The 26,959-nt window shown below is 35.8% G+C and overlaps 1 protein-coding gene across 3 annotated transcripts in view; it reads right to left on the reverse strand.

Moving 5' to 3' along the window:
• The window catches only part of USP53 (ubiquitin specific peptidase 53), a 57,772-nt gene that overhangs the window by 11,097 nt on the left and 19,716 nt on the right, over nucleotides 1-26,959 (reverse strand). For all 3 annotated transcript variants that reach the window (XM_027543720.1, XM_027543722.1, XM_027543721.1), the window contains 12 exons: nucleotides 24,763-24,855; nucleotides 20,810-20,944; nucleotides 18,554-18,667; nucleotides 18,391-18,473; nucleotides 15,011-15,116; nucleotides 14,269-14,415; nucleotides 12,593-12,742; nucleotides 7,280-7,442; nucleotides 6,641-6,793; nucleotides 5,482-5,628; nucleotides 3,728-4,466; nucleotides 1,786-1,862 (listed from right to left, as the gene is read on the reverse strand). In XM_027543720.1, the coding sequence (XP_027399521.1) occupies nucleotides 1,786-1,862; nucleotides 3,728-4,466; nucleotides 5,482-5,628; nucleotides 6,641-6,793; nucleotides 7,280-7,442; nucleotides 12,593-12,742; nucleotides 14,269-14,415; nucleotides 15,011-15,116; nucleotides 18,391-18,473; nucleotides 18,554-18,667; nucleotides 20,810-20,944; nucleotides 24,763-24,855 (2,107 nt within the window). The remainder of the gene's footprint in view (nucleotides 1-1,785; nucleotides 1,863-3,727; nucleotides 4,467-5,481; nucleotides 5,629-6,640; nucleotides 6,794-7,279; nucleotides 7,443-12,592; nucleotides 12,743-14,268; nucleotides 14,416-15,010; nucleotides 15,117-18,390; nucleotides 18,474-18,553; nucleotides 18,668-20,809; nucleotides 20,945-24,762; nucleotides 24,856-26,959) is intronic.

Genomic DNA, 26,959 nt, shown 5'->3' on the forward strand with positions numbered 1-26,959 from the left:
TGGGTAGCCTATCCCTTCTCTAGGGGATCTTCCCAACCCAGGAATTGAACTGGCGTCTCCTGCATTGTAGGCAGATTCTTCACCAACTGAGCTATGAGGGAAGCCCATTAACGAATGAAATAAGCCAGTTGTAAAAAGACAAATAATTGCATAATTCCACTTATATGAGGTATCTACAGTAGTCAAATTCAAAGAGCCAGAAAGAAGAACAGCAGTTGCCAGGGGCTGGAGGGAGGAGGAAATGGGGAGTTGCTTAATGGGATAGAGTTCAATTTGCAAAGGTGAAAGAATTATGGAGATAGATGCTAGTGACAGTGGCAAAACAATATGAATGTAGTTATTATCATGCAATCTTTACTTAAAAATGATTAGAATGACAAATTTTGTTATGTATTTTATAATTAAAAAGAATATTTTTAAGTGGGCTACATATATACTCTTTCATATTAAATGGGGAAATCCACTACAGAGTTCTTATAACAATGGACTCCAAACCATCAACATTTCTATGACCCTGTGTTTTTAATGTCAGGAAGCAAGCATCATTTTGTAGAGGGCACTGAACTTGCAATGACTGTTCAGTTTTTACTGACTTTGGCTGTTGATTTTTTGGCCAACCCCTTACTGTTTCCTGTAATACTTGGTTACCAGACTTTTATCAGATTTTTAAAACAGGCGAGACATTTTATATGGGAAAGGAAGGTTATTTCCTTAATATAAGTGCTTCCTTCTGATATTATACCCTCTGAAGAAAACAAAATACTTAAAACATTTAATCAAATTTAACATCTGAAACCTGAAAAATAATCTCCATAAAAGCCTTAAGGAAGATAGACTAAAAACAAACTTTAAAATGTGTTCATCATAGCTGTTTTTTATTGTTAAAAATTATATCCCTTCTAATCCTCTCAATTCTAAAATTTGAAGACAATGTCTTTGACTGCAACCTCTATAATCCCCTTGCTCATCATTTTCCTTGAACCCCATTTCCCAAGTTCTTCAGGTATAACCTCTCAGTAATAATCCCAAATTCTATACACATTCAAACATCTAATTTTCTTTGCTTCTGAGCTGCTCTATGTTACTAACAAATCATCTATAATAATTCACACCATTACACATTTACTGCTTCCAAACTGAACTTTTCCAACAGGCTGTTTATCAGGTTTTCTGTCTATCCTTAATGCATGCGGCAGACATCAGGACTGTTCATACAGACTGAATGCACTGGTAAACCGCCCTTTTCCACCCTCTGTGATATTAGCCTGACTGTGAAGCCTTGCTCAGCCAGTGAGATATGAGCAGCAGCGCCTGGATCACTTCTGGGTTGACAGTTTTAAGCCCTCACACGTGACTGATTCCCCACGTTGTGCCCCCTTCACTGCCCTCTCCCGCAGTGCTGCAACAATTAGAGAAACACTGGTGGAGATGTGGGTACCATGCGTCTCAGGCCCTGAGACATCACAGGAAAAGACGTCATGCTGACCTCCACTGGACGTGTGTTGTGAGCAAGAAACAATCCAGTGTTAAGACACTGAGATTTTCAGGTTGCTACCAGTGCAAAGGCCAGAATCTAGCCTAGCCTGGCTGACACACTTGCCCTTTTTCCTACTTCCTGAAGTAGCTATTTGCATCCTTTAAGACTTTAAGCATAAACTCTCCCAACTTCCATCCTCATTACTCATCAACTCATTAGTAGAAGGACTGTTCTCAGCTACTTTACTCTTAATATCATGATTTACTTTTTACTGCTACTATTACAATATATTTAAATAAAAATTTTACCTTCTAAGTTATTTTTGCTCTGTTGGGAGGTATAGTTCACACGTTCTGTGTTTAGGTTGCTTGTCTTAATCTGATCACTAGAAAAAAAAACACACACCAAATATATCAGCTATCATGGATTATTATTTACTTTACCCTAAGAAAAAGGAAGGAAACAACATTTGTTAAACAATTATCATACACCATGTGCTGCTCTAGGGGATTAATTACATCTCAACAATACGTAAAGTAGTGAATATCCTCATTTTACAACAGTTATTATCTTCATGTCACAGATTAAGGCTGTGAAAGCCGAATTAATTTGCTCAATAACTTAAAGAAGCACAAGCTGGAATCAAGATTGCCAGGAGAAATATCAATAACCTCGGATATGCAGATGACACCACCCTTATGGCAGAAAGTGAAGAGGAACTAAAGAGCCTGTTGATGAAAGTGAAAGAGGAGAGTGAAAAAGTTGAGCTTCAGAAAACGAAGATCATGGCATCTGGTCCCATCACTTCATGGCAAATAGATGGGGAAACAGTGGAAACAGTGGCAGATTTTACTTTTTGGGCTCCAAAATCACTGCAGATGGTGACTGCAGCCATGAAATTAAAAGACACTTACTCCTTGGAAGGAAAGTTATGACCAACCTAGATAGCATATTAAAAAGCATAGATATTACTTTGCCAAGAAAGGTCCATCTAATCAAGGCTATGATTTTTCCTGTGGTAATGTATGGATGTGAGAGTTGGACTATAAAGAAAGCTGAGCGCCAAAGAATTGATGCTTTTGAACTGTGGTGTTGGAGAAGACTCTTGAGAATCCCTTGGACTGCAAGGAGATCCAACCAGTCCATCCTAAAGGAGACCAGTCCTGGGTGTTCACTGGAAGGACTGATGCTGAGGCTGAAACTCCAATATTCTGGCCACCTCATGCGAAGAGCTGACTCATTGGAAAAGACTCTGATGCTGGGAGGGATTGGGGGCAGGAGGAGAAGGGGACGACAGAGGATGACATGGCTGGATGGCATCACCGACTCAATGGACATGAGTTTGGGTGAACTCCGGGATTTGGTGATGGACAGGGAGGCCTGGTGTGCTGCAATTCATGGGGTCACAAAGAGTTGGACACAACTGAGCAACTGAACTGAACTGAAGCCTATCTGGTTACAAAGTCCTGATCTTTCTAATACCTTAAGAACTATTATGAAATTACCCTGCCAAATAAAAAAACTTCCCTAAGTCTTCATTATAATGATTATTTTAGTAAAACATGGGTGGTCATTTTTTTACAAATCTGGCTTTTCAATAATCAATGTGATAAAATACCAGCTAATATCAAATTAAGATGTTTTAGACTGATTAAGGGAAGACATAGTGGGTTAACTGACCTAAGCTATGGACATATTTCAGAGGTTACACAGAGATGTGCAAGTAGACTGCTAACAGTAATATAATAAATGTTTTCAGAATTAAGAATTATTGAACACAAACTTAATTACTTGGCTGTATTCTTTAATATTTGCTAAAGGAAAAATATCTCCTTCATGGAACTGGGTTATGACAGAAGAAAATAATCCCAGCTCTGAGTTACAGATGTTAGAGATGGGATAATGAGCATTAAATAGATTGAAGAATTAAGCAATGAGCTTAATGACAGATATACCAATTTAAATTTATGGTTTAAAACTTGTAGTATATATCAATAGTTTTTAGTGGCAAAATAATAATACATTTTACTTTCTAAATTTCTTCAAAATAAACAGTTGTTATTTTGGGAATCAGGAAATAACTATTAAAATGAGAAACTCAAAATATCAAATAACCTGCAATATCCCAGGTTACTCTGAGCTCAAGCTCTTTGCTTTTCATTTAACTGACCCCAATCTTTGAAAGTTCCTTCAAGTAATTAAAAAGAGAAAATGGATGGGGGGAAATCATTTATATAATTTGTGTATTACCTGAAAGATGTGGTTTCTTTATCACCACTGATATCCACCAGTGTACCATTTCCATCAATAATAGGCGAGTCCAAATTAGCAGAGCCATTACTGATATGATCACTGCTTTCATATCCAGACTCTGTCCTTTGCATCTGCCAGTTGTCACCATGAACTTTAGTTTCTTTGAGGGCTTTATTTTTCTCTGCTACTTTTCCATTAAATTCAAGGGAACTCCTGCTTCCTGTTTCCTGCTTCATTTCATCTTCATATATAGTCATTAAACACTTTTGCTTTGGATTCTCTTTCGGCCAATCGTTAAAACTCTGATCTTTGCTACATTTAGACTTGTTACTGATATTTGATTTATGCCTTGGACTCTGCTGCCTTTTTTCACTTTCATTAAAAATACTATCAACATTTAATGTTTCTCTCATAGGTTTCCAACCTCGGTTTCGGCTTTTATTGCTGCCGTTAGAGCTGCTTCCTTTATCACGAGAATCTTGGCTACTGTCTGTATCATACCCAGTACCACTATCACTCTTAATTTTGCCAGTTATTTTCTCTCCCAAAGCAAGAATCTGGGATTTACTTGAACTTAAGGTTTGTGCAGAAGTTCGATTCTGATGGGCATTTCGGTCATGCTTACACGGTCCTTTTCCTTGACTGTGATATAGATGTGAATTCCCATACTGTCTAAAGCCATTTAGGGTAGGAGGTGATCCAGTCTTGAAATGTGGAGGGTCTTCATCAACCAAATCTTTAAAAATAAATAAGTAAATAATGATACAAAAGCTATTCAGAGCCACTTGTTAGTCACAAGCCAAACACCTTCTTTGGGAAGAAAAGTTAAACAGGAATAATCATAGTTATTTAAATCACATAGTGCTTTGAGGTTAAAAATTGCTTTTGAAATCTCTATTTATGCTTGATGTGATACATTTATAACATAAATGGTTATATAATGATTTTAAAAAATTATCTGCAAAGCAGAACACAAGGTAATTAGAGAAGTTTAAAAAAAGGTATTCTATCTCATTCATAATAAAAAGCATAAAAACAAACATATTTTCCCACCTATTATATTGGTAAGATTAAAAGTTTTCTAAACCAATTACTGCAGGAAACAGACATCTAATCACCATTGGTGGGAATGCAGACTATCAAGTATTTTAGGAGGGCAACTGAGCCACACCGATGAAAACTGAAAATAATCATACGCTAACCCAGTAATCATTCTGAAAAATTTTTATGCTATGGCTACATGCAAAAAGTACACAAAGGTAACTGTGAAAGGATTTCACTGCAGCAAGAATATTAAATCAAGTTTTAAAGCCTAGAAGTATCAGTTAAATCATGGTATGTCCATAAATAAAAGAGTATAAAACCATAAAAGTAAGACACGACCATGAAACTCTTAACAGCAGAACAGAGCAAAGGTCAAGGGTTGCAGGAAAAAAAGTTCTTTTTATTTAATTGTATAACCTTCCTTATTATTTGAATGTACCATACAGGCGAATTGAATTTATAGTTACAAGGTGAAACTATAAAAAAAAACCCACAAAATTTCCAGGCTATAATTGAACAAGAACTAGGGAACTTTACATTTATAGATGTAACAGGCATATTATAGAAATCATACTAAGATACATAACATATAAACAAATATATATAATATATAAATAAATTAAAGTGTATTAAATTATAAAAGTTAGCTTTAAAGTATAAGATTGTAGCTGCCTTTCTCCAATGAATGTTACAAGTTCTTAACTTACCTCTATGTCTACCCAAATCTTTTCTCTGTCCCCTCTCCAAATCTTTCCTTTGTGAGGAAAGTAAGTTTTTCTGTTCAATGGCTTTTAGAGCACATTCTCTGGAAATGTCTTTTATTTTTTCCCTTTGATCATTGTGACCTGATTTAACTAAAAAAAAAAAAAAATTCTTATAATAACAACACAGATCATTTTTCATGCTATTCAATAAAAGTACAAACTGCACTACATTAAAAATTTAAGATGCAATATATTAACAAAATACAGATGAGTATATAAAATGGAAAAAGGTACAGTTCCATTAAGAACTTTAAAAAGCATTTATTATAGTTTTTTGTTAATGATAATTGTTAATTCTCAATCTTTTCTTGCTTTATGTAAGAATAAAGTAAATGGGTTACTTTATGGTTAGACATTATTTTATTAATATATTTTAAAAGCCCTTTATAAAATCATCCTCAAAAGTCACTCAATTAGTTATATATATTTCTAAACCATAACTATATACACCATACTTTGATATCTCCTGTTGGATCCTAACCACTGATCTTCATTTGTGAAAATTAAAGTTGTAGGTTGATAATGACAAGAGAGAGTTGAATAAACAAGAGGTTAAAAATAAACTACAACAATAGTAACTTCAAACTCCTGTTGCATTCAGTAATGCTAAATTTAATTTTGGCATATGAGCCAAATTATTAACTAAATGTTTTTCCTCTCCAAGTTAATAATTAACTCCTTGAAGGAAAGGCCATATCCATATCATAGCTTTCTTTGGTGACAGTCCAGATTGCCTCCAGCCTATTATGTACAGCCTTGAGTACACGGAAAAACTCAACCACTAGTTGAATCAAAGTGTTCAAATAAAACTATAGGTCTCAGACAAATGCTTAAGTCAGAAGACAAAATTTTTTTCTATTTGCTATTTTCTCTTCATGGCCAAGGAAAGCTAGTTAAGGATTCTCCTTCTGGTCTTTAAAAAGAATTACATACAGTAAGTGAAAAGGGGGGAAGCTTAACTACTCAAGGACAATGTAAAAATGAAAATTTAAATACATATCTGGTCAGAAATTCTCTGGTCGTCCAATGGTTCAATCCCTGGTCGGGGAACAAAGATCCCACGTGTCACACAGAACAGCCAAAAAAAAAAAAAACCACATACCTGGTCCTCTACCGCCACTTGTTTGAATGTGGCTCCGATTAAATGATGAAATGCTATCTGCTTGAAATTTCTGATTTTCTCTCTGCTTTGTCTGATCACCAAATCCATTTTCTTTTGAATTTTCTGACTTAGAAATCGAGGGCTTTTCACATCCTTAAAAAGACCAAGAAAAATGTTTCATTCCTTTCATCCTCTCTACCAGAAGAAGAGATATTTGAATCATCTTTTCAGTCACTTTTAATACTAATGAGAACATCATTTAAAAACTTAGAGGACTGACATCTTTTAAGGATTTCTACATGCTGTTAATACATTCAAAAGTGGCCTAGCTCCTTTGGACTTTTCTGGTGTACTTACTTGAAATCTCAGTACTCATCACTAGCAAGAGCTACTAGCCAAGTAACCCCTCCTGGGCTTGTGTGAGCAGGGTAGTGGGTGGCTGCTGAAGGTGCCTCTGAGGCCACAGATGAGGAAAGGTTCTTTAAAAAGACTAACTCAAAGTATTAGAATTTTCCTGGACTCCAAAGAAACTACATTTTGAGATTATCCCCAAAATTCATTTCATATTCACTATATTAGAATTCCTAGTGTGATTCTGACCATGAAAAACACTAAAAAGAACTTCTAAAGAAGAATTACCTATATTTTCTGCAATAGATTTATGATGTGACCAGTTGATGACCTGCCTGAGTGCATCTTCAGTGGAAACTGCTGTGCCATCTGGGTTCGCATAAAACAAAAGCAATGGCTGGAAATGGCATCGGATACACTTGGAGACCACATCTTTCCATCTACTTCCAACCTTAAAAAAAATCACAATGAATAGAAACAGAACTTTGCAATCAATGCATTACATGAAAAGGCAGAGACTGAATTATTTTGTATATTAAAAAAATTTTAAAGACACCCAGATACTAGCAGTTCAACTATTCATCATGTTATACAATTAATTTTATTTAGAAACTAGTCAACATAAAAATATTTTAAACATTATCATTTAAAAAATTGATAAGCAAGATTATACACTTTCTATATCAAGATCTAGAATATCAAATTTTGAAAGGCTTTGCATATACATGGTTGACTGACTTTTGACAGACTTCAAGCAATTTAATGGGGAAATATAATCGTCTATTAAACAAATGGTGCTGGAACAAGTGGATGGCCATATGAAAAAATGAACTTTGACATCATTTCACTAAAAGCATAAAAATGAACTCAGAATGAGTCATGAAAAAACTATAAAGAAGAAGGTGTTATGAAAGTGTTAGTCGCTCACTGGTGTCTGACTCTTTGCAACCCCATGGGCTATAGCCTGCCAGGCTCCTCTATCCATAGGATTTCCAAAGCAAGAATACTGGAGTGGGTTGCCATTTCCTTCTCCAGGGGATATTCATGACCCAGGGATTGAACCCAGTCTCCTGAATTGCAGGCAGATTCTTTACTGTCTGAGCCTCCAGGGAAGCCCTATAGAAGAAAACAAAAGATAAAATCTTAACAACCTTGGGGGAGGTAAAGATTTCTTAGATAGGACATCAAGCAAGTCAGAGAAGAAAAAAAATTATAAAACTGGCTTCATCAAAATGAATTAATAACTTCTGCTCTTTGAAAGACACTGTTAAGAAAATGAAAAAAAGGAAAAAAAGCCACATATATCTAATAAAGAACTGGTGACCAGAATAAAGAATGATTATAACTCATTAATAAGACAATCCAATTTGAAAAATGTACAACACATCTGAACACTTAACCAAAAAGACATAAAAAATGGCCAATAAGAACATGAAAGACTACTCAAAACATTATTTGCATAGGGGAAATGCAAATTAAAACCACACTGAGATAACGTCATACATTCGCTATAAGGGCTAATGTTAAGATGACCACTAACATGGAGTGCTCCTGAGAATGTGGAGCAACTGGAACTCCAGTACATGGCTGGCAGGAATGTAAACTGTACAATCACTTTGGAGATCAATTTGCCAGTCCCTTGTAAAGATTAACACATACCATACAACCCAGAAATCCCACTTCTGAGTATTATCTAAGATTAATGGAAAATAGTATGTTCACACGAAGTCTGTTCATAACTCAACAAGTGAATGGATAAACTGTTACACGGTCATAAAATGGAACACAACAATAAAAATAAGGCACTGATACACACAACACAATACACATTTTAATATATGACTATATGTTAAAAGATATATATATGCTTAGCAAAGGAAGCCAAACACAGAGAATACGTATTATAAGATACCACCCATATAAAACTTGTAAAATGAACAAAACTAATCTATGGTGAGATCAGTGATTTCCTGGGGCCTAGGGTGGAAAAGTGACAGCAAAGGGACACGAAAGGATTTTCTGGAGTCATGAAAATGTTCCATACAATGAATGTGGAGGCTACACAGGCATGTATACAGCTGTTACTATCCAAACTATAAACTTACAAGGGGTGCATTTTAATGTTTGTAAATTACACCTCTCTAACGTTCATTTCGGAGAAGGCAATGGCACCCAACTCCAGTACTCTTGCCTGGAGAATCCCATGGATGGAGGAGCCTCGTGGGCTGCAGTCCATGGGGTCGCTGGGAGTCGAACACGACTGAGCGACTTCACTTCCACTTTTCACTTTCATGCATTGGAGAAGGAAATGGCAACCCACTCCAATGTTCTTGCCTGGAGAATCCCAGGGATGGAGGAGCATGGTGGGCTGCCGTCTATGGGATCGCACAGAGTCGGACACGACTGAAGCGACTTAGTAGCAGCAGCAACATTCATTTAAAAACAAAACCAAACAAAAAGCATTCTAGAATATTAGCTTAGAGAAGAAAAGGACCTTTAAAAAATTGCTGAGGAGCTTGTTCATATTACACACATTTAGCTGTTTACTCTCTTTACTTGGGATTCTGAGATACTTGAAAAACTAGACTAATTTGAAAACAAAACAAACCTAAAACTCAAGAGTGACCATATACCCAGTTCTTTCTTCAAATTTTGACAATTTAAGCTATAAGGATGCAAAATAGGAGTGCCAAAATGCTGCTACAAACTGACTCAAATGGAACTTCTTAATAAACTGCCATATCAAAGTATTAAAGAATAAATAAAGTCTGTCACTGTTTCCACTTTTTCCCCTTCTATTTGCCATGAAGTGATGAGATCGGATGCCATGATCTTAGTTTTTTGAATGTTGAATTTTAAGCCAGCGTTTTCACTCTCCTCTATCACCCTCAGCAAGAGGCTCTTGAGTTCCTCTTTGCTTTCTACCATTAGAGTGGTTATCATCTGCATATCTGAGGTTGTTGGTATTTCTAGTGGAAATCTTGATTCTAGCTTGTGAGTCATCCAGCCTGGCATTTCATATGATGTACTCTGCATATATGTTAAATAAGCAAGGTGACAATCGACAGTCTTATGTAATCCTTTCCCAATTTTGAACCAGTCCATTGCTCCATATCTGGTTCTAACTATTGCTTCTTATCCTGCACAAAGGTTTCTCAGGGGCCAGGTAAGGTGGTCTGGTACTTCCATCTCTTTAAGAATTTTCCATACTTTGTTGTGATCCATAAAGTCAAAGGCTTTAGCATAGTCAATAAAGCAGAAGTAGACTTTTTGGGGGGGAATTCCCTTGCTTTTTTCTATGATCCAACAGATGCTGGCAATTTCATCTCGGGTTCCTCTGTCTTTTCTAAATCCAGCTTGTACATCTCTCATTTAGCACAATGCTTTTGAGATTTCTCCACACTCAACAGTTGTCTGTATCAACAGCTCATTCCTTTTATTGCTGATTATTATGTTCCAGTGTATGGTTATACCACAACTTTATCTATTTACCTGATGAGTTATCTTTATCTATTTACCTTATGAGTTATCTTTATCTATTTGAGTTGTTTCTAGTTTTGGTTACTATAAATAAAACTACTAAGAACACTGAATTATAAATAATGTATGGATACATGCTTTTACAGGAGTGGAATTGCTAGGTTGTATGCTAAGTATTGGAGAAGGCAATGGCAACCCACTCCAGTACTCTTGCATGGAGAATCCCATGGACGGAGGAGCCTGGTAGGCTACAGTCCATAGGGTCGCCAAGAGTCAGACATGACTGAGCGACTTCCCTTTCACTTTTCACTTTCATGCATTGGAGAAGGAAATGGCAACCCACTCCAGTATTCTTGCCTGGAGAATCCCAGGGAGAGAGGAGCCTGTTGGGCTGCTGTCTATGGGGTCGCACAGAGTCAGACACGACTGACGTGACTTAGCAGAGGCAGCATGCTAAGTATACATTTGAATTTATAACTGTTTTCTAAAGTGATTATCCAATTTTGCATTTCCATCAGCCTCATGAGAGATCCAGCTGTTCCACATCCTGGTCAGCTCTTGGTGTAAACAACCTTTTTAATTTTAGGCATTCTAATAGGTGAATAATGCAATCTCATTGTGAATTGAATTTGTACTTCTTTTATGCCTAGTGATGCAATGAATATCATTTCAAGGGCCATTCATATATTAATATCTTCTTTTTGAACTGTCCAAATCTTTTGCTCACTCTTTAATTGATTTGTCTTTTTATTACTGAGTTGTAAGAGTTCTTTATATATTCTGGATATGGGCTTTCCAGATATATAATTAACAAATGTTTTTTTCCCAGTCTATGCTTGTCTTTTCATTCTAACAGCATCTTATTGAAGAGCAGAAGTTTTGACAAAGTCCAATTTACCAGTTATTTTTATGGTCCATGTTTACTGACTGTTATCTAATTAATCTCTCTATAGCTAAACAGCAGGTTTAAAAGTCTTATCTGGTATTTCTAGTTCTGTCATGTTTAGTGTTTTTCTTTCTAAAGTAATTTAATATCAGATCTGGCCTGGAACTGGCTCCAAGATCATCTGGATATTAATCTGAACCTTTACTTTTGAGATGCTGATGCTCCAGGTTCTGAGAGAAAGGAAGGTAAGTAAGCTCCATTTCCCTACCCTGCCTGCTCACCCCATATCATGTGACTTGAAGGAATGAAATGGCAGAGCAGATCTGCCGTTATTCCTTCAGGGGATGGGTCATAGCTTCCTACTTCTTTGAGTATTTTGTAATTTTTTTTATTGAATACTATTTTGAAAAGACATACTGAAATTTTACTGAATTTTACATTTTTCAGTATTGAGGTTTTTTTTTTTTTCTTTCCTTTTAAATTGTTAGCATGTAGTTATGTGTTGTTAAATGGCATGGGATCAGCTTCATCCTCTGACAGCTTCATTTTAAGCTTTTTATGTCAGGTCCAGAGCAATCTTCAGTCTCGGAATAATTCAGCCCCACTATTAAGGTGATACTTTTCTGAGGAGTCTACTTGATGTTCTGTGTACCCACTCTTGCTACTAAGATGCAAGCTATCCTAGCCCTGTGCAGGTTCTGGGAATGGTCTGGCCTTGTTTCCCAGGGGTCATTTCTCCCACCTTGTGCACATTTGCCCTACACATAGTTGATCACTATTCAGCCAAAGATTGAAAGGGGAGCCCTCTGCCGATCCCCAGGACTTTCCCTCTGTACAGCTTTCTTTCTGGTAATCTGTCCAGGAAATTTTAGCCATCTTGGCCCCTGTGAACTACAATTTCCTCAGCTCAATGAGGCTACGAGGCTCTGTTTGGGTTTGCCATCTCTGCACTGCAACCCAAAACGACCTCTAGGCAGCAAGCAGGGTTCACCATGTTGGTTCCTTTTTTCTGTTCGACTGCCTGACGTCCAACAATTATTCGCTTCATCTATTTGGTTTTCTAATTTTTAATACTGAAGGTCTTTAATGATGCTATTATAATTAAGCCCACTTATTATTAATTTATACAAGTATCTGCATATAATTATTTTTATATAATTTTATCATTATTATATCATTTACCCCTCAAAAGTAAAAACCACAGTAATTATTCCAGTTAGTCAAGTGTCACTTACCTCTTTCACATTTGCATCATCAAAAAATACCCATTTGGAACTCTTGGTATGAAAAGCAAAGGCACAGTAATGTCTGCTGGTGTAGCAAATCATGCCAACAAGGTGAAGCTCACTATTTTTGGCATTTTCATCAGTAACTCTATAAAAAAGCTGTTTAAAAATAATGTATATTTAATAGTTCTTTTCACAGATGAGGAACAATCATTTGATGAGTCATGCATTTGATTCTCTAGGACAATTATTTCTCATGCATACTGTCCCAAACTGATGTTAGTACTAAAGACACCACACCGCACTGTTAACAGAATTATTACTTTCGATTAGTCTATAAGAGACATGATGTCTAACAAAATGTAATTACTACAACTTCGTTCAGTAGCACAGCATCTTGAACACAGGACACTTTACATACATAAAACAAAATGAGATAAATCACACATTTCCTGATAATTCATGGTTGAATCACATTATTTTAACATACATTAACCATACTACCTAAAAGATAACTATCTCAAAGCTTAACTGTAACATAAATCAATTTAAAATAAGATAGTAATATGCACACTTATGGCAGAAAGTGAAGAAGAACTAAAGAGTCTCTTGATGAAAGTGAAAGAGGAGAGTGAAAAAGTTGGCTTAAAGCTCAACATTCAGAAAACTAAGGTCATGGCATCTGGTCCCATCACTTCATGACAAATAGATGGGGAAACAGTGGCAACAGTGGCTGACTTTATTTTGGGGGGCTCCCAAACCACTGCAGATGGTGATTGCAGCCATGAAATTAAAAGATGCTAACTCCTTGGAAGAAAAGTTATGACCAACCTAGACAGCATGTTAAAAAGCAGAGATATTACTTTGCCAACAAAGGTCCGTCTAGTCAAGGCTATGGTTTTTCCAGTGGTCATGTATGGATGTGGGTTGGACTAAAGAAAGCTGAGCACAGAAGAATTGATGCTTTTGAACTGTGGTGTTGGAGAAGACTCTTGAGAATCCCTTGGACTGCAAGGAGATCCAACCAGTCCATCCTAAAGGAGATCAGTCCTGGGTGTTCACTGGAAGGACTGACGCTGAAGCTGAAACTCCAATACTTTGGCCACCTGATGAGAAGAACTGACTCATTTGAAAAGACCCTGATGCTGGGAAAAATTGAGGGCAGGAAGCGAAGTGGACAAAAGAGGATGGGATGGTTGGATGGCATCACTGACTCAATGGACATGGGTTTGGGTGGACTCCAGGAGTTGGTGATGGACAGGGAGGCCTGGCATGCTGCGGTTCATGGGGTCGCAAAGAGTTGGACATGACAGAGTGACTGAATTGAACTGATGCACATTAAAAAATAAGAGCTACAGATAAATTTTAAACCTTAAAATTTTCTAACTTGATATTTATAATTTATAATCATTATCATATACACCCAAACAAGCATATACACAGATGCATACAGTATCATATTACCATTATTCTAGAGTGATAAAAAGGATAGAGTACGTGATGGATTATTTTATAACAGAAAGCAAGAAAGGTATTCCAGTTAGCCTGATCTGATGAACTTTATCAGTTACATCTGCAAATTATTTCCTTTAGAAAGAAAATTTAGCTCTGAAAAACAACATATAGTGTAATGTTTCAAAGGAATTTAAAAACAAAAAGGAAGAGAATGAAAAGAATTATTATACCCCAGGAAGATAAAGCTGGGTTGTCAGATTCCGAACAACATCTTCAGTCAAGTCAGAATGCTCAGAGTCCCAGACTAATCCGATTGTAACAATCTCTGGGCAGTTCATTAAAACACGCCGAATTTTTATTTTTTGGCCACAGTTACTCTAAAGAAAAACAAAAAAGAGAACTTTTGAAATTATCAAAACAAATATATCAAAAGTAATGCCTTACAGAGCTTGTATTATGCAAAAGCATGTATCAGAAATTTATTCAGCACATTAAAAGACTTCTAACTATCTGTCTGTCTTAATTACTGATTAAACAAATTTATTTTAAATCAAAGAACTTTTCTTTGATATTTTTGTAAATCTGTTAAAATAAGAATTCAACCTTAGACCTTAAGGTTGAATTTTTATTCAACTAACAATTCAATTCACTAACAATATCCCATGAGAAAAGAATTATACCATTTGTAATGTTTATTTAAAGAAGAACAAAAACGAAATTTTCAATTTAGTCAAATGACAGGCTTCAGAGCTTAAAATTAATCCACGTATGCCACCTTAAATCCTTCACAAAGTAACATGTTTTTAAAGAAACAATGTTGAAATAAAGAGCTCAATGGTATAATTACCTAAAGAACACTTAAAAAATTAATTCTTAAAATTAATTCCAGATTTAATTACTATTTGCATGGCAATTTCTATTTTCAAATTTACAAGCACAGAAGCACACTAACATTCTCTGAATTATACTTACAGGACATTTCCTGTAGTCATCAGTTGTATTTGCTGCTTGCAGCAATTCTGCAAACATATCAGGTTTAAAGCGCTCATGTCTTTCCATCATTCTTTCAACTTCATTGCTACGAAAGAAACAAATGGTCCCAAATCTGGCCTATGAACTTAAAAAAGATCTAATAAATTTGCACTAAAAATATTAAGTTATTAATATAGGTATGATCACTTTTTCTACCTTAAAACACAATTTTGTTTGAAAAGTTAACCATAAAGTAAATTTCCATGACATGAAACATAATGAAATTTGGCAGTATATGATGAAAGAAATTAGGTCAAAAACAGGATAAAATGAATGATATAAGACGCTCCACCTCAAGGTAATTATAAGTTAACTGTTTCTTTTACATTATTACTTAATAAATAGAGACTGGAGTTTAAACTTTTGCCTAACAAGAACAACAAACTTTAGGAGAGTCTCCCTCTCTAGCTTAAAGTTTCCAGACACAAAATTATTTTCAGCTAAGAAAAGGCCCTTTGATGATTAATGCAGAAATCACAAGCTACTTAAGCCAGGTTTGTGATTTTTCTTCCTATATGAATGCTAACCATTTCCTAAAGAATCTAGGGAGGGTTATCTGTGCCAGTTTCTATCCAACTTCCTCCTAGAATCTAATTTTCACATATCAAAGTATTAAGTATCATTAGACAACCCCTTATTTAACTTGTATGCAGAGTACATCATGAGAAACGCTGGGCTGGATGAAACACAAGCTGGAATCAAGACTGTAGGGAGAAATATCAATAACCTCAGATATGCAAATGACACCACCCTTATGGCAGAAAGTGAAGAGGAACTAAAAAGCCTCTTGATGAAAGTGAAAGAGGAGAGTGAAAAAGTTGGCTTCAAGCTCAAAATTCAGAAAACGAAGACCATGGCATCTGGTCCCATCACTTCATGGCAAATAGATGGGGAAACAGTGGAAACAGTGAGAGACTTTATTTTTTTGGACTCCAAAACCACTGCAGATGGTGATTGCAGCCATGAAATTAAAAAATGCTTGTTCCCTGGAAAAAAAGCTATGACCAACCTGTGCAGCATATTAAAAAGCAGAGACATTACTTTGCCAACAAAGGTCCGTCTAGTCAAGGCTATGGTTTTTCTAGTGCTCATGTATGGATGTGAGAGTTGGACTATAAAGAAAGCTGAGCACCGTGGTGCTGGAGAGGACTCTTGAGAGTCCCTTGGACTGCAAGGAGATCCAACCAGTCCATCCTAAAGGAGACCAGTCCTGAATATTCACTGGAAGGACTGATGCTCCTTCCAAGAAACTCCAATACTTTGGCCACCTGATGCAAAGAACTGACTCATTTGAAAAGACCCTGATGCTGGGAAAGATTGAAGGCAGGAGGAAAAAGGGATGATAGAGGATGAAATGGCTAGATGGCATCATGGCATCACCAACTCAATAGACATGAGTTTGAGTAAACTCCAGGAGCTGGCAATGGACAGGAAGGCCTGGCATGTTGCAGTCCATGAGGTCGCAAAGAGTCAGACTGAGAGACTGAACTGAACTGAGACAACTCCTTAGCATTTCCAAAAAGATATATAATGCAAGCTCAATACTCCTACTACTTTCTGTTCTAGGTGCTCTGGTTTTACTTTATAGTAATTTAACCTTCTTAGAGCTGGATTTATTTTACAGTTCAATAGTTACAATAATAGGGAATATTCAATAACAACTAAATGTACCAGTTCCTCTAAAGCACCTCACAAGCAGACTAGAAATCAATAAATCTGACAGGCTCATTCAAGTTGCACGTAACAGTTTTTTTTTACAAAATTGACAGCATCAGGGTGGTGCTTTAACCAGACACATTTTGAATTTGAAATGAACCTAGACCTGGGTTTCAATCTTAATTCACCCATTTACCAGATTAATCTTATTAAGCCTATTTCTTGAACAAAAGTTTTTGTTAAGATTAAAAGCAAGAATTTATGTAAAGTCTGGAACATAGTACATTGAACAACTGTATTCAATATTTATTACCAATAAAAAGAAAGATAACTAGAATTCAAAGTCTGGGCTCTTGCAATTGAACAATTGTATTCAATACTTATAACCAATAAAAAGAAAGATAATTAGAAGTCAAAATCTAGGCTTTTGCAATTCATGTTGTGGACCGGGAAAAAACAGATGGAGCTCCTATTCTTTTTACCTAAGATACTGTCTCAGAGCACTGTCATTTTACACTTTCAAAGTAGACTTCAAGTTTTACAGTTTTTAATTTGCGGTCTATCCTTATTCAAACACCATTCTACTTTTCATATCAGATGAATGAAATTGACTACAACTGACTAAACTTTAAAGACTGTTCCTTTAAAACAATGTTTCCCAACTCTGTGTATATATAAATTACCAACTTACTACACTGGATGATCTTTAAGAACTAATGTGCTATATCCAAAAAATCAAGGAAGTTTAGTAACATGATGAAATTGATGAGCACCTAACACTCACTTTGTGTAATGATAAAAACATTGGTAGCATTTAGCAGCTAACTTTGGAGAAGGAAATGGCAACCCACTCCAGTGATCTTGCCTGGAGAATCCCAGGGATGGCGGAGCCTGGTGGGCTGCCGTCTATGGGGTCGCACAGAGTCGGACACGACTGAAGCGACTTAGCAGCAGCAGCTAACTGCTATACTGATGTATTCTGATTGATAATGACCATTTCATGTTTTATCTTTTGTACTAAAGTATTAAAGTATCTGCAAACACTTATGGTCTTATTCAATGCTTTCATACATCAAATATTTATACTCTCAAATACCTGTTGCAGTGTTCAAACAATTCTTATTATGTAAAGCCTAGGTATCACCTTTGGATCCCTAAGTTATTTCAATACCAGGAAGGGAGCGAGGGGACAGAGAAGCCTACAAATGTTTATTTCAGGTGAATGGTGAAGCTTTAAATCCAATAAATCTAACAGAGGATTATTTTTATTTTTTTCTTTCTTGTCTGCTTACCCTAGCTTCCATCACCACGCAGAGACATGGTCATTGCAAAGGTAACACCTTAGCAAAAATGAAGAAATCACGTACAGTTCCATTTACCATTCAACTTAGCTCTCGTCCATAGTTCCAAAACCTTGCCATAAATATAAATAAGTAAACATTTTGACTAATATTTTGTACATTTGTCATTACTGAGTGACATCTATATTTGGTAAATCAGAAACAACCAAAACTGAGATAGACATCACTTAGTACCCTTAGCACATTTGTGCCTCTCACAGAGTAGATATTCATATATGCTATGGTTTCATAAAGTAGAGGCTCAATGTGATCACATGCATTACTACTAACATCTTTGGTAAATATGCTTTAATAAGCTCTTACCACAGGGCTGTTGTAGAAATGTACCGTACAAATTCTGTAAAGGGTAGAGGATCTGATGATGCTCCACAGCTACGACACACACACTGCAGGTAAAAACACATGTCTAATTTATCAGTCATAAAACATAAATATATCCTCTACTAAAATAGTTAAGCCATCTCACCTGCTCATACAGAGTCATAGCAAACTTTTGGTGAGTGATACAAGATTTAGAGGTACACATGTCTGCATCTCTGCTTGGCACTATGTGAAAATGAATCCTCTCCAATATATTTTCCTAATTGAAAAATTAAAAGACAAATGAATTGCAAATCTTGCACAGGACACTTCAAAATACAACTCTTTTTAGCTTTACAAATTTAAAAATCTAAAGATTTTCCAAAAAAAAAAAAAGCAAAAAAAATAAATAAATAAAAAAATTAAGATTTTCCAAAATGTTAAATTGAGTGCCACATATGTTGTCAGCTTTTCAGCTTTCCTCTTATCCAAGCCTTCCAATGCTGCTCAATTATTCTCCTTCTGTAGTGTCAGCTTAAAAAAAAAAATTTATAAAAGAAACATTATAACGTAACATAATTTTAATAAAGATTTTTTAAAAATCAATTCATGGTGGCTGACATCTAGAATTTAATATCAGAAACCCAGACTTCCTATGTTCTCAATGTTTTCTCATTGAGAAAAAGCAATTAATTAAAAAAAAACACCCTGCTTGGATCATTGGATAGTCTATACAACTTAAATTAAAACATCAATGATAAAGGCTTACAATACCTGAACTAACACTCTAACGCAAGGAATCTACTGTTCAACAAACTTCTAATAAAAGGTTGGATTTGGAAAATAGATCAATAAGAGTTATTAATTTCTTTAACAAATTATTCTTTTCACAAAGCTTAACCAATGGATTCTTTTAATTAGTTAATGTCCCTTCTTTTGCCTCAGGACATTTATAACAATTCATTTAATTAAGTCTGCATTTCTAGATATCCTGTGAATTATCATACCATGGATTAGTATATTTCATTTAAGTGAAAGTAAAACTATAAAGTTCAGTATTGTGCAAAACATATCTATCTATATTTTAAACAATGGACAATTATAAACATGAGAAGTATGAAAAGCATATTTCATGACTGTGTGTGCTGTTTTTGTCCCACTTTAGTCAACATGGCTTTCCGTTTATCTGAGAAAACATTCAAGATGTTCATTTAAAAACATAAATGCCAAATGAATTCCAGAGAATAATAAATTCTTTGGAAATTTGGAGAATGTACTGGGGTGCTTTGATGATACATTATCTAGCAGGCCTGACAGGCTGAACTGTAACAAATAACAGATTAGGAAAGTTTTGAATATTTCAAGAACTTGAGCAAAGTCTCTAGAACAGGAATTTTAAAGACATGTTTAAGGAACAGAGTGAAACTATCTCACTAAGGGAAAATTCAGAAAGAAAACAAAGAGATAAGCTGTAGTATAAATGTAAAAAGCCTTAAATGTCAGGAGAGAGTCAGATTTGAATTACAGAAATATTTGACGTGTAAGCATTTATCTGAAAAAAATTATATTAATATGATGGCTGTTAAAAACAAACTTGAAGGACAGAGGTAAAAAGGACACTAGCAGTCAGGGATCCCCTGGTGACTCCAGGGTAAAGAATCTGCCAGTGAGGGAGATGCAGGAGATGTGGATTCAATCCCTGGATCAGAAGGATTCCCTGGAGGAAATGGCAACCCACTCCAGTATTGCCTGGAGAATCTCCTGGTTAAAGAAGCCTGGCGGGCTACAGTCCACAGTATCGCACAGTCAGACATGACTGACCGATTGAGCACACGCACATCTTAAATATAGGTGATATCTATGTTACTGAAACAATTAATCATCAAATGCATATTTCAGAAAGTACACAATGTATGTGCTTCGGCAAAGGAACGCTCTATTTATCAGTAGAGTGGTAAAAGAGTCTCAAAACATCAACCTCAGTCAGTGATTCTCAACCTGGAGTAAGCCGGGTAAGAGAACCGCTGCCCCTGACAGCTGCACGTCAAGATCCTCTTCTTTTCCAGAGAGAATCACTGCATGAAATGAGAAATGCTACTGGGAGAGCGTGTTGTGTGTGTAATCCCTGCGGAAACAGAACAATGACCTAAGTGATATGATTTATATGCAATAAGCCTTTTTGCTCCAATAAATAAATGTTAAAGTATTTTAGTATCCTAGCTCTTAAAAATTAGGGCAGCACAAGTAAGCAAAAGCAAACGTACACAAAACACACGTGGAGCTTTGAGAACTTCGAAAGGTAGGAAGACAAGGATCTACTAGGCAGTTCTGCTATAAATGTATGCTTCCTTTGTCTCAGAAGGCACATCACTTAAGGGATGCAAACCACTACCCTGACCTAAGGGTCATCAGACACACTCACAAAGCACTCTGCGGCGTCGTCCATCAGGCCCAGCTGAAACCGCTGCTCGTCTCTGAAGCTCTCTGCAAGAGCATGCCTTATGTTATCCGAGGGGAGGGCTTTCTCTTGACTGTGTTGAAACTGTGCAAATATTGTCTGGGAAATCAGCAAATTTATGAACCAGTAAGTTTAACACCAATAACTAAAAAACAGTTGAGTAATTTCATTACAATAAATTCAAAATTCGAAACTCTACACTCAGAAGTTAATACAGTCTTTTGTTCTAAAACTCCATGCAAAAAATTATGTAGAAATGGTTGCCCCAGCCTCTTAATCAAGGGTTAGTGCATAAGAATTAAACATATCAAGTTCTTAAGTCCCATTCTCAGAGATTCTGATTCAGATGTGGCCCATTTTAAACTGTTCCCTAGCTGAATGTAGTCTATGTTGTTTAGAAAGAGTTTTGAGATATTCTGTTTCAAATGTTAAAGTATACTGTAGGAATTAAAATTATGTTATACAAAAATAAGCATATAATCAAATAAAACAGCAGGAACTTCACTAGCAATCAGAATATTATTCAAGAATATGTGACACAGGTGTTAATCTGGTCTTCTATTTATTGCATTCAAGCATGGAAAACTTTTAATAAGTTCTAGTTTTACAACAATCATATTAGGCGAGGGGAAGTGAGGAGAAAAATAAGGTTTGAAGTGGTAAACCAACAAATAAGGATGGGTCATATTATGTTCTGCATTAATTAGTTCAAGGGGTATATCATCTCAAAAAAAAAATTGCTTTTAAGATCAACATATAGTAGGCTAAAAAATAAGAATCTGTTCCACCAACATAAGAAAATTTAATTTACAAATAAGAAACTACTAAAATAAGAAAGATGCTAAACAGTATCAGATAACCAGAACTAAACTTTTTAGCTACAATTACAGATGCTAAAAAGTGAAACATATTTTCACAAGTCACTTCTTATTCGGGTAGTCAACTTTTCCAGGTAATGTTTAAGGTATTTAAAAAAAAAATTTTAGCTACAATTCCAGATGCTAAAAAATGAAACATAATCTCACAAGTCATTTCTTACTGGTAGTCAACTTTTCCAGTAATGTTTAAGGTATTAATCCCGGACAAGACTTATGTTCACTCAGTATCTGTTTTTGGATTTCCTGGTATATGTGGCGTTGTTCTACACCCGAAAACAAAGACCCTGCCTTGTGGATGCATATTCTAGCCGTAGTAATGAGGAGAGAGCGGGTAAGTACTGATATGTGAAGAGGTAGTAAGTACAACAGAGGGAAAACAAAGAAATATAAAACAAGAGAGAAAGATAGGGTGGTACAACAGGGACAGGGATGCTGGGGGGAGAAGGGAGGGAGGGGGTGACCAGTACCTAGGGTCGTCAGGGAACGCCTCACTGACGGAAAAAACACGTGACCGAGAGGCATAAAGGGAGTGAGGGTGTCAGCCTTGGGGACATCTTCAAGAAAATCATTCTAGACAAAAGGAATAATAAGGAAAACACCCAGAGATTAAAGGTAGCTCTGAGAAATTTCAAGGAGGACAGCACTGTATGTGTGTGTGTGTGCGCACACATGCACGCAGGCATGCACACAAGCACATGTTTTGAGGTGGGGGAGGCAAGCAGGAGGAAGAGGTAGGTGATATGTAAGGCTACAGTTGGATAAAACATTCAAAATTTATTGTAGAAGACTGTTCTTTATGTTTCGTCTCCACTGCTGTCAGTGGGCGCGGGGGAGTAGAGGAAAGTGTGACGAATGGAGAGAGCAGCATGGAAACATATACACAACCATATGTAAAATACACAGCTAGTGGGAATCTGCTGTATGACTCGGAACTCAAATCAGGCCTCTCTGACAACCCAGAGGGGTGGGATGGGGTGGAAAGTCAGAGGGAGGTTTAAGAAGGAGGGGCCATATGTAGACCTATGGCTGATTCACGTTGATGTATGGCAGAAACCAACAATATTGTAAAGCAATTATACTTCAATTAAAAATAAATAAATTATAAAAAAATTTACTGCTGAGGAAATAAAATGCAAAACTGTAATTTGATTTAAATTCATTCTTCCTCAACCTTATTTTGCCATATAAAAAAGGGAATATACAACTGCCTCCTTTGGTGACTTATTAGGAATGTAAGGAATGTAAGGAACGTAAGGTGACTTATTAGGAATGTAGTCTTTTTAGGAATGTAAATCAAAGTATGAAAATGACCTTTCATTTTCCTCTATTATGTGTATTTGTGTGTAGTAAGAATATTCAAGAATGTAAGGGCTGAAATATTTACTTCTGAAAACAATAATCGAAGCTTAAATTCTTAGGCAAAGATTTCAATGACATTCATGAGTTGCTAATATATACTGGACTCCCCGTTTCCACTTTCATTCCTATTCTATTTACTCTCATCCAAGAAGCCAGAGAGATCTAGGCCAAATATTATACTTAGTTAGCACAGGTTATATACACCTGTACTCAAAACAATACCCACAACTTCCTAAGTCACTCAAGAGAAAAAAATTCAAGGTCCTCACAAAGGCCTAGGAGGACCCTTCACAATCCAGATTCTTGTTCCAGTTATTTATTGCTCCATTAACAAAACCACCCCAAATCTTAGTTACTAAAACTAACATTTATTTTGGTCACAAATCTGCAGTTTGGGTGAGGACAGCTCAACTCTGCTGCACTTGCAGTCATCTGTAATAGTCTGAATGCTGGGATCACTGGTCATCTGACAGTGGTCTAGAAGTTGATGCTGGTGGTTGGTGATGCCTGTTGGCCGAGATCTTTGTTGTAGCTGTAACCAGCACAGTGACTCATGTCCAAGAGCGAGTACCCCAACAGAAAGAGCCAGGTGAAAGCTTTATTATTGTTTCTAATCTAATCTAATCCCTTTTCTGCCACATTCTATTTGATGGAAATGAATCATCAAGGGAAATGCATTTCAAGAAATCAGACTCCACCCTTTGATAAAACAGTGCAAAAGAATCTGCAGACATGTCTGAAGCCACGGGAACTCACCTGACCTCTGAGCTCATCTCCCATCACTGCTCTCCTTGCTCATGAAGCCTCTGCCAGGGCTCAGGTGTCCTTGAGTACCCACCTCAGGGTCTTTGCACTGGCTGTGTCCCTGCCTGCCTGGAATGCTCTAGACCACTCTATCCCTTTTCTAAGTAGTGATTTAAATGCCACTTTCTCAGTGAGGCTTTCCTTACTACTCAACATTCACCATTCCCTTCCCTGATTTATATTTCCTCCTTTGCAATTATTATTACCTAACATACTTTATATTTTGTTTACTTATTTTCTTCTCCCCCACAAGAATATAAGCTACATAAGAGTGTCTTTTATTAGTTCAATTCACTGCTGTATTTTTAGTAAGTATAGCAGTACCCAGAATTCAGTAGTAACTCAAAAAAAATTTGTTAAAATACAGGATTATTTCAAAATAACGAAAAATATAATATTTCTAACAATGCTACACTGTTTATTAAACTGTTCTTACAGGAAAATGGAAACATAAACCTGAATAAGTCATACTTTAAAAACTCATCTTCAAAACTCTAAGTCACTTGACAATAACTTTCAGTTCAGTTCAGTCGCTCAGTCGTGTCCGACTCTTTGCGACCCCATGAATCACAGCACACCAGGCCTTCCTGTCCATCACCAACTCCCAGAGTTCACCCAGACTCACGTCCATCAAGTCAGTGATGCCATCCAGCCATCTCATCCTCTGTCATCCCCTTCTCCTCCTGCCCCCAATCCCTCCCAGCATCAGAGTCTTTTTCAATGAGTCAACTCTTCGCATGAGGAGTTTTAGCTTTAGCATCATTCCTTCCAAAGACTTTAATTGCAAATAAACTAACCAAATATGTCAAACAAAGCAAACTATCAAATAAAATTTTTGAGGAACAACAGTGCTTTTTCAGAACTATTAAAGGTTACCTTCAATGCACAAAATATGCAGGCATCTCCCTGACAAACATGTCCAGTCAGCACCCGCAAGCTTCTTCGGAATATATCTAATTGCCATAAAACCTAAAAAAGTGAGATGTGAAGAATGAAGTATAGTAATATTTTTCTCACTGTGAATTAAAGACAAGATTTAAATATATTTTTTAAACTGCAGGAGGCTAATAACATCTTTAAATCTCTTGTACATAGTCAGATATATACAACCACTAAAAATAATAAGTATAAAACTGCTATGTATACGTAGTTGATATATAAGAGATAGATTTAGAAACTGTTTCTGTTGATTCACAAGTAAAAACTATCAGAGGCATAGAACAAGAGAAAAATAACTCCTCTGTTAAGGAATTTATATGAATAGGAAACACGCAGATACTGAATGCAGGACTTGGAGGAGACTTGAAAGAGGAAGTGATTATAATACTTGGAATGAACTGAAATTTAGGAAGGATGTATGATTGCAGTTAAAAGTCAGGGTGTACCAAATAAGGGTCAGTATGTAGTGACAAGGAAAAGGGGCAGAGGCCTGTGTGGTCACTGTATAAAGAATGAGAAAGGGAACATATGCATAGTAATGGGGATACAGCAGAATATGAAGCAGTAGTTAAAAAATAAATATATTTGCTGCAATTATCTAATCATCATTTACTACTAAAAAACAAAAAGAGTTAAAAGGACTGTAGTTGTTTAAATAAATCAGTCCAATACTTAAAACCATCCTAGAAAAATCTGAAATCTATACAATGAGGATAACTCATAGACTTCTTATAAGAATGAAATGTTTGTAATATGTGAAGTGTCCAAAGTAGTGTCTAGTACACAACTGGCATGCACTGAACTCAATCTATTTGTTACTGTAAATATTACAACATTTAAGATCTTCAAGTTTCTCTAGACCTTATTTCTTCAAATAATAAATGTAAGAAAATCTATTCACCATCTCACATTTCTTCCAACTAAAGAGAAAATTTTCTCTCCAACTAAAAGCAAGTAATTTTAGAAGTTTCCAATATTTTTAATCACTCAATAACTAAAAGCCAGAATTTCAGAATTTCTCTTTGATAGTTGCTTTTTTTAAAAGTATATTTAACAGGATGCATTTATGTATCACAAATAACACAGTGTTTTGCAAAGCACTTGAAAATGTTTAATAACTTTCTTGCACACCATATTCTATCATTCCATAAAATGCACTACACTGAAATTCATTCGTCAAGATGATGGGCCATGACGGCCCAGCAGCGGAAAGTACACAGCACGGTGGTTAATGATACAACCTCTGAAGGGAGATCTCTTGGATTCCAATTCTGGCTTTACTTTTAACAGCTCTTGGACTGACTTGAGCCAAATATTTTCTGAAGCTCAGCATTCTTATCACCATAAGGAGGATAACAGTAGTATCTACCTTTTAGGGTCATTGTAAGAATTAGATTATATTGTACAAACACACAGTAAGAACACAATAAAGATTAGCTTTTAAGTATTTCAACTTTGCTTTTAACTTAGAGATTTTAAAACCATACCAATATGCCAGATCTACTTAATTGTACCACTTCCTCATCAAATAAAAGCTTAAAATATTCCCCAAAAGAGAGTATCTCTATAATCTGCTTAGAAGGCTAACAAACTAAGTCTTTCAAATGTAACCAGAATGTTTTATAGGATTAGCAAAATGTTTAAGTCATACTGGATCCAAACTATAGAAAAAATATTTTATGTGACTTCTCTGTATATCACTTAACATAAAAATTTAAAAATGATTTCACAAATCCATACCAAAAATTATCTTCACTATAGTTAACCTTTACTCTAGTTCATTTGCAAATGTTGACTATATTGTACCACCTGTTTAAAAAAGTTAGAGTCTAAGCTAGTTGTTGAACTAGTTTTTAGCAATATAATTTTATAATATAAGCATTTTTCTTCTGCATTATTTGCATGTTGCACTTTAACATGGTTATCTAACAAAATTAATGTATTTTGAAAAGATTAATACATATATGTATATGTATTTAATAATATAAATATAAACCTTGTGTAATATTTCTCACTTCAAAATAATATGAGAATAAAAACTAAGGGGAAATGGCACATAAACTCATTTTTCTGAGTCATGTCTAAAATATTTGAATAATGTCCACTTTTAATAATTTCTTACAAAACATATTTC

Source organism: Bos indicus x Bos taurus, chromosome 6, assembly GCF_003369695.1.
Source record: "Bos indicus x Bos taurus breed Angus x Brahman F1 hybrid chromosome 6, Bos_hybrid_MaternalHap_v2.0, whole genome shotgun sequence".
Classification (NCBI taxonomy): domain Eukaryota; kingdom Metazoa; phylum Chordata; class Mammalia; order Artiodactyla; family Bovidae; genus Bos; species Bos indicus x Bos taurus.